Source organism: Phragmites australis, chromosome 1 (assembly GCF_958298935.1).
Source record: "Phragmites australis chromosome 1, lpPhrAust1.1, whole genome shotgun sequence".
NCBI lineage: Eukaryota > Viridiplantae > Streptophyta > Magnoliopsida > Poales > Poaceae > Phragmites > Phragmites australis.
The window spans coordinates 40709757-40716607 of record NC_084921.1 but is presented as its reverse complement, the minus strand read 5'-3'; the positions used below and the strand labels follow the sequence as shown (position 1 = coordinate 40716607).

Genomic DNA, 6851 nt, shown 5'->3' with positions numbered 1-6851 from the left:
CTCCGATCAGGCACTCACATCAACAGACAGCACTTCAATCACCACAAACAACAGAGAATGTATAGCTCAACAAGTCCAGTTACAAGTATGGGTACAGGTCTAGAGAGAGAGGAAGAGTAGCATAAACTGGGAAATAGAGGAGATAAGGGGGAAGAGCAATAGCAGGAGCAGCAAGGGGGCAAGGGAATCGGAGAAATGGAGTCTGAGCTGGAAGAGAAGTCTCCAGGAGGAAGAGAGTTCTGTGGTCTTGTTCTTCGATGTCCCTCACGCGTGCTGTGCTGCCCCTTTGTATACCGTGGTCCAGCCAGCCCCTTTGTACCAGAGAGCGCTAGGCCAGCTAGGGGACAGTCCCTGACATTTCGCTATTGTAGGAACCACGGCGATCTCAATGCTATCTGCTTCCGCGCATGCCTTATATATCGCGTGAATGGCGGCGGCACGCGTCTCGCTGGACGCCCTGACGAAGCTTCGGGTGGTAGTAGTGCAACATACGCGCATTTCCCGCTCTCGATCGACCGGCGCGCTGCGGAACGCAAGCGTCCTCCGAGAACCAGGGGTCGGGATCACACATGAAGATGTCCTACCACGGAGCGACGAGTATGGTCACTGGGGTTGCGGTGTTCGTGAAGGTCGAGCCAGATGCGTGGTAAAGCATTCGAAAGGACGGTGCACGAAGACAAACAACCAAGGACATGACGAACAAAATCATAAGCTTAGCTAAATTTATCATTTTGTATCTTTTAACTACAAGATCGAGTGGCTCAAAACTTGTTGATGTTCATCAGCCCGAGGACAGCTGCCCACAGACCACAAACCGTGCAGAGCAACTTTTGCATCAAGAGCAAAAAATGTTCAGATTTTTGTTCTATCATCTTCAATAGAAACTCTTGCACTCTCATGGGTTAATTGTATGCACGGCCGACTTATAGAAATGGCTCGACTAGTCCTTTTGGCGAAGATTTACCATAGAAGCCACTCTCGTGATGCATTCGGGTTATGGCTACTTGGACTTGGTTGACTTGTGCTTCTTTTTTGGGCGTGGTTCTTCAGTACTTGCGAGATAGGATTCAGCTCTGACATTTTCTTGTGCCTCATTCCTTCTGAATTCCTTTGCCTTTTTCTGCAAATAGAGAATAAAATTCAGGATGATAGGTGGGGTGACCATGTTAACGAAAAAGCATCCAATACTCCAAAACAGGTTAACAATAACAACAGTTGTTGATATACTAAGCACGAAAAAACAATAACAGTGTACCTTTAAGGACTTGGCTATATCGGCTATCTCATTATTGTCATTGGTAGTCTTGTCAGATTCAGATGGACCTGCAGTGTTCTCCTGCAACAAATAACAACTTATGTGTAATCATGAATGCAAAAGGAGAAATGAAACAATACCAAAAAAGGGAATTTATTCCAACCTTTGGAGGAACAAACACAGCCTCCCTCTTTCTTTTGTTTTCTTCGGATTTCCCTGCTTGCTTCTCCAGCTTCTCTTGCCATTTCTTGGCTGATTTCTTTTTGTCACTCATGAAATACTCACCACTCTCAAGTTCAAGATCAATCTACAAAATCCAGAATGATAGATCAATCCCGGGTACAATATGCAAAAGGAAACTAGCAAACAATATGAAGCACTTTCAACTAGTACACCCACGCAATACAAGACAAATAAGGAAGCTATATATAGCCTATGGAAGCTGTTCACTCCAACTTCAAGTAACATGCATGGACGGACATCTGACATAAGCACAAGTTGCAGGACAGAACTGATAACCCCTAATAATCACTAGTACACTGGTTATGAATGTTGTATACAACCAGTACAGTGACTTAAAATTGAAATGAAAAATATAACTTGGACATTACCTTGCTAAGCTGTTGAGGCGGCGGAAAGGGTGTGTATGGCTTCTTCTCCTTAGTTTGAGGCTTCTTCTGCTTCACATTCTTCCTGAAAAATAAGAAGCGACAAAGAATCACATACATATAATATACTTGGTATTGACCCTCTAATAGAAATAAGATGCAAGTCACTTACTTCTTGAACTTTGGGAGAAACCTATCCCAGCTTTCAGTGGCTAGAGAAGGATTTTTAGCTAGCTCACGTTTGATTAGGAGTTCCTATATAGTTTGGCAGTAGGCGGTAAGCAACAAACAGTTTGTTTCCTGTTAACATCACTTTTCAAAAAAATATTTGGAAGGGCCAAACCAGTCACCTTGATGTGGTACACTGGATGCTTTATATTCTTTAAGCAATCCTCTACAATCCTTCGAACTTGTTTCAATCCCTTAAAGGAACCCATGGCTGCAACCGTGTTTCCCTTTCAATGGGACAGGCAACAGAAGTAATAAATAACATTCGCAAATAGTGTAAAAAGGAGAAAACCCCATAATGCAACATAAGAATACCCCAAATGCAATCTAAAATGAAGCACATAATAAGGTAAGAAATTATGGAAAACCTGCACTAAGATGTAGCAGCCAGTCAAAATCTCAATGGCCTGTAGTACATGAAACAATGTGTAAGCAACAAAGGGGTTTATGATTATTCCGAGTTTATGATAACAAAAGAGGTGCCCATAGGTATGAGAACATGTTTTACCTTAAGGGTAGATAAATTAGGGCCTAAAAGGCGTTCTCTCCTTTTAACAAACCGTTCCTGTAGATGGAACATTATTAATGAACTGGAAGATGAGATAAATTCAATAGGACTGACAAAAAGAAAGTGATTGAGGACACTAAATCGCTAATTATATTTAGCATATTATCATATATAATTTTAGTTGAATGATGAAAAGGAGTCTCACCTTATTTCTTACAAGGCTACCAATCTTCATAATATCACAGCTCATCTCATCATTGAGAATTTTGATTGCCTGCAAAGATCAGTATGAGTAAAATCAAATAAGATCCATACAGTTATCGCAAACAAAAAAAAAATCTCGAAAATTCCTCAAGCAGAATGCGGAAGTAGATCAGGAACATGGAATGGCATACTATGGGCGTGTTTGGTAGAGCACATGCTCGAGCTGGAGTATCCTATCCCAGCTCCACGAATTCTTGGAGACGGAGCTGGAGGTGGATGGTGGCTGTTTGGGGGGTCAACTTGTTGCTATTTGAGGCTATAAACATTTGCTTAAACCACTTTATTTTAGCCTTCCTCAAGCAGAATGCGGGAGCAGATCAGGAACATGGAATGGCATACTATTGGTTTGTTTGGTAGAGCACATGCTTGAGCTGGAGTGTCCTATCCCAGCTCCACGAATTCTTGGAGATGCAGCTGGAGGTGGACGGTGGCTGTTTGGGGGAGCCAACTTGTTGCTATTTGAGACTAAAACATTTGCTTAAACCACTTTATTTGAGCCTACAAATTCTATATTCTACAAGAATCCAGGAGTTCGAGATCTCCCAAACAGGCCCTATACCCTAACAAAACTGTAAACTAATCTCAACAGTCAACTCCACTCATATACACGGGCTACCTCCCAAAAGTTCAACAACAATCTCCACGTAGTATATACAGATAAGACTTTGACATCTGAATACACAATGAGTCATACCTGAGGTGCAGGGACGCTCCGTGACAATAACTTTATCAGTTCCCTGGACTTGACAATAATGTAGGGGTCCCTGGTCTTCCGGGTGGTCGAAACAGTCATTGATCCCTCCACCTACACACACATCAAGAGAGGCCCTAGATCAATTGCTTACCACGCAATAATCTCGGCACCGAATATAAAAAAGGCTTAATCACTCATCACGTACCAAATTGAGCTCGCACGAGACTCCGAACTCCTTCAAGGCGCCCTTGACAATCGGCCAAACCTCCTGAAGGTACTTCTCTGCACTCAAACAAGCAATACCTCACAAATTCGCCTAAAAATACTCAAAATGCGCCTCATTCCCAACGAATTGCAGGACTGAAGAGGAGAAGAGGAGGGAGTCCTTGCCTCGGTACTGGGGGAAGAGGGTGGAGAAGGAGCTGACTTCGAGCATGCCGGTCTCGTTCCACGCGGGGTCGAACTTCTCGATCTTCCAGTGGTCGATGTTGGGGTCCTCGTCCCACGGCTTAGGCTTGTCGTGCTTCCCCTTCCGCCGCCACTGCTTCCCCTCCGGCGCCTCCGCCTCCGCCGCATTCGCTTCGTCCTCCGACGCCATGGCTGACCGGGAGAGGAGCTAGTGCGTGGTGTGGCTTCGTGGGACAGGAGGAGGAGTATGCGGCGGGGTTACGGTTAGGACTACCTCGCTGATTAGGGTTGGTACGTTTGCCGCCGGCGGGGAGGTGGAGATGAGTGGGGAAGTAGGGTTCGGGGGGTTTTGGGCGCGGCTCTGTTCTAATTTACAACGAGGTCCCTGGAGTTGTGAGATACTGGGGAGGAAGGCCCTTGTGTACGAATGACGGGTGGGGCCAGTCTCCCAGGCTCCAGTAGATGTCTGTAAATTCATTAGTCCAAAATAAAATATATATTCGGAAGTATTTGTTGCGGTACATCCCTAAATTTTGGGAATTAGTCGTGTACTAGTTCTAAATTATTTAGTCTCACATCACTTGGGAGCCAAGTTTGTAACTACAATTTCATTTTCAACTGTTAGATCTAGATTTGATTTGCCGCTTGCGGTTCAAAAAATATTGATTGCGGCTGCGTCGACCCGCAAATATTCGATATTTAGGCGGGCTGTTGCACAATGTTCCTTACAACTTGGTCTAGCATTTTTTTTGTTTTTAATTAGTCTTAAACTAAAGCGTATGATGTCAGGTTAATTTCGATCTCATTCCAATCTCTAAAAATACAGCTCGACATCATCATCCATTTAAACTGTACTGTAAGATTGGGATGTTGGGCATGCAAAGAGGCAACATACTTACCTATGGACCGTGACATAGCAAGTATACCAGAGACGACCTTCCCTCCTGCGTCCTCAATCCTCGCGCACTCGTCTTCACCATTACTAAAAAAATGTAGCCTAACCGAACACTGGTGTCGATTGTACTTTGATTTGTGATGGACGGACAGAGCAATGGGCTTCTTCCCGCAGCAGAGCACCACGCGTGAATCCCCGCGATTCGCAACTATGACATGAGAAGAGCAGACAACCGCTACAACAGCGTTGGAGCCGACGTCGGCTGCGGCAACAGGTTTGCACTGGACCCCGCTGACGCCATTAGGGAACCTGCTTGGTTCCCCCGACACCTCGTCATCTACCCTCTGGAAAGAATCACTGGTAACCTTCTCCCGGTGCTCCTTGATGTCCAGGTCCCCCGATTCCCCTAACCCGCTCGCCGCTCTGCTCAGCACATCTCTCAACACGACGTGGATCCTGTCCCGGCAGTAGTTCGCCACCTGTATGTAGAGACAACACCAGAGCATGACGAGTGAGGGATCGAAAGGTTGGTGCGTTCGCTCGAGTTAAGAATGGCAGATTACAACCTCGGAGCCGCCATGCCCGTCGTACACGGCGAGCAGGTGCGCGGGCAGCCGGAGCGCGGCTGCGGCGTCGAGGCCGAGCCCGAGCGCGTCCGGCTCCCGCGCGCCCGCGAGCATCCGCACCGGCACCTCGGCGAAGCGCGGCACAGCGGCGCACGCGCCCTCCATCGCTGCGCCGCGGCCGCACGTCGTGGCGCAGCCCCACGCCGGCACGCACTCCGTGAGGTACACGCTCGTCCTCCTCCTATTGCCTCCGCACCAGGCGGCGGTCCTAGCGGACAGATCCGTCCTCTCCGTCCCGCCGGCGCGCCCCTCCAAGAACGGCGCGCACGCGGCATATATATACATATATACACGACGAGGCTATTACGAATCTATGCGCAATTGCTATTCGTACTGTGCACATCCCCAGTTACAACCCGAAATACTGTGAGTTACAATTTGTTAGGTAGATCAGTTATAATTTTATATCAGAAATACATAATTGTAACATAAAAAGCTAACACTGTGAGTTACAATTTGTTACTCGTATTTGCGTATATCCTCAGTTACAACTTCACGTTCAAAAATACATAATTACAATACGAGAAGCTAACACTGTGAGTTACAACTTATCATTCACACTGCGCACATTCTTCAATTACAACTTGAAACACTGTGAGTTACAACTTGTTAGGTAGATCAGTTACAACTTCACGTCTATAAATATATAATTGCAACACGAGAAGCTAACACTGTGAGTTACAACTTGTTATTCGTATTGCGCACATCCCCCAGTTACAATCCGAAACACTGTGAGTTACAACTTGTGGGGTGTGCGCAAACATGAACTACAATGAGCATACCTGCAGAATATACATACAGTGTGTATATATATAATCAATTTAAGATATAGCAATCCGAAAAAGTATGAAAGATAAATAATAGAAGATTAAATGTATTTTTGGAATGTGTAGAAGATAACTATTGGACGTTTAGGTATGTAATACAAATAATGAGAAATTAAATGTATTTTTTAAGAAGGAACATGATCCAACTTTATATAGTGACCGTTTGATCAATTTGGATGGACGATATAGATCGATTAGATATGTCATAACTTGTGTATTTTATAAAAGGTATAGATATAGATAGTATTTTGGGTAATAATGTGATGCCATTTCTCCATTAATAAGGGTTTATACATGGGTTTACATATGTCTGGTGAAAATATATGATAGACGGTAAAACATCCGATCCGACAAAGGTAACAGTAACTCCCTCCTGAGGATATTTAAACGTATAAACGAATACAAGACATCATTGGGTTCCTATAATCTAACCAAGCTTAACAGTAACTCCCTTCTGAGGATAATACTCATCCTCGAGGACTGGCACTAGGGGACACCTAGATTTGATGGTTTGAGAATAAACTTTGGCAACTTGTAT

General features: G+C 44.8%; 2 protein-coding genes across 2 annotated transcripts; both read right to left on the bottom strand.

The window, feature by feature from the left end:
- Positions 1-692: 692 nt before the first annotated feature.
- On the bottom strand, positions 693-4349 carry LOC133919186 (KRR1 small subunit processome component homolog). The gene is made up of 12 exons (XM_062363498.1): positions 3948-4349; positions 3763-3839; positions 3558-3668; positions 2805-2873; positions 2600-2656; positions 2460-2498; positions 2214-2318; positions 2036-2118; positions 1867-1948; positions 1419-1562; positions 1256-1336; positions 693-1120 (listed from the first exon to the last, which is right to left on the bottom strand). The coding sequence occupies exons 1-12, from the start codon at positions 4153-4155 to the stop codon at positions 1001-1003; spliced, it is 1176 nt and encodes a 391-aa protein (XP_062219482.1). The 5' UTR covers positions 4156-4349; the 3' UTR covers positions 693-1000.
- Positions 4350-4730: 381 nt separating this feature from the next.
- LOC133884855 (protein phosphatase 2C 50-like) lies at positions 4731-5771 on the bottom strand. Its single transcript, XM_062324435.1, has 3 exons — positions 5427-5771; positions 4990-5339; positions 4731-4947 (listed from the first exon to the last, which is right to left on the bottom strand). The coding sequence occupies exons 1-3, from the start codon at positions 5769-5771 to the stop codon at positions 4731-4733; spliced, it is 912 nt and encodes a 303-aa protein (XP_062180419.1).
- Between the last annotated feature and the right edge of the window lie 1080 nt (positions 5772-6851).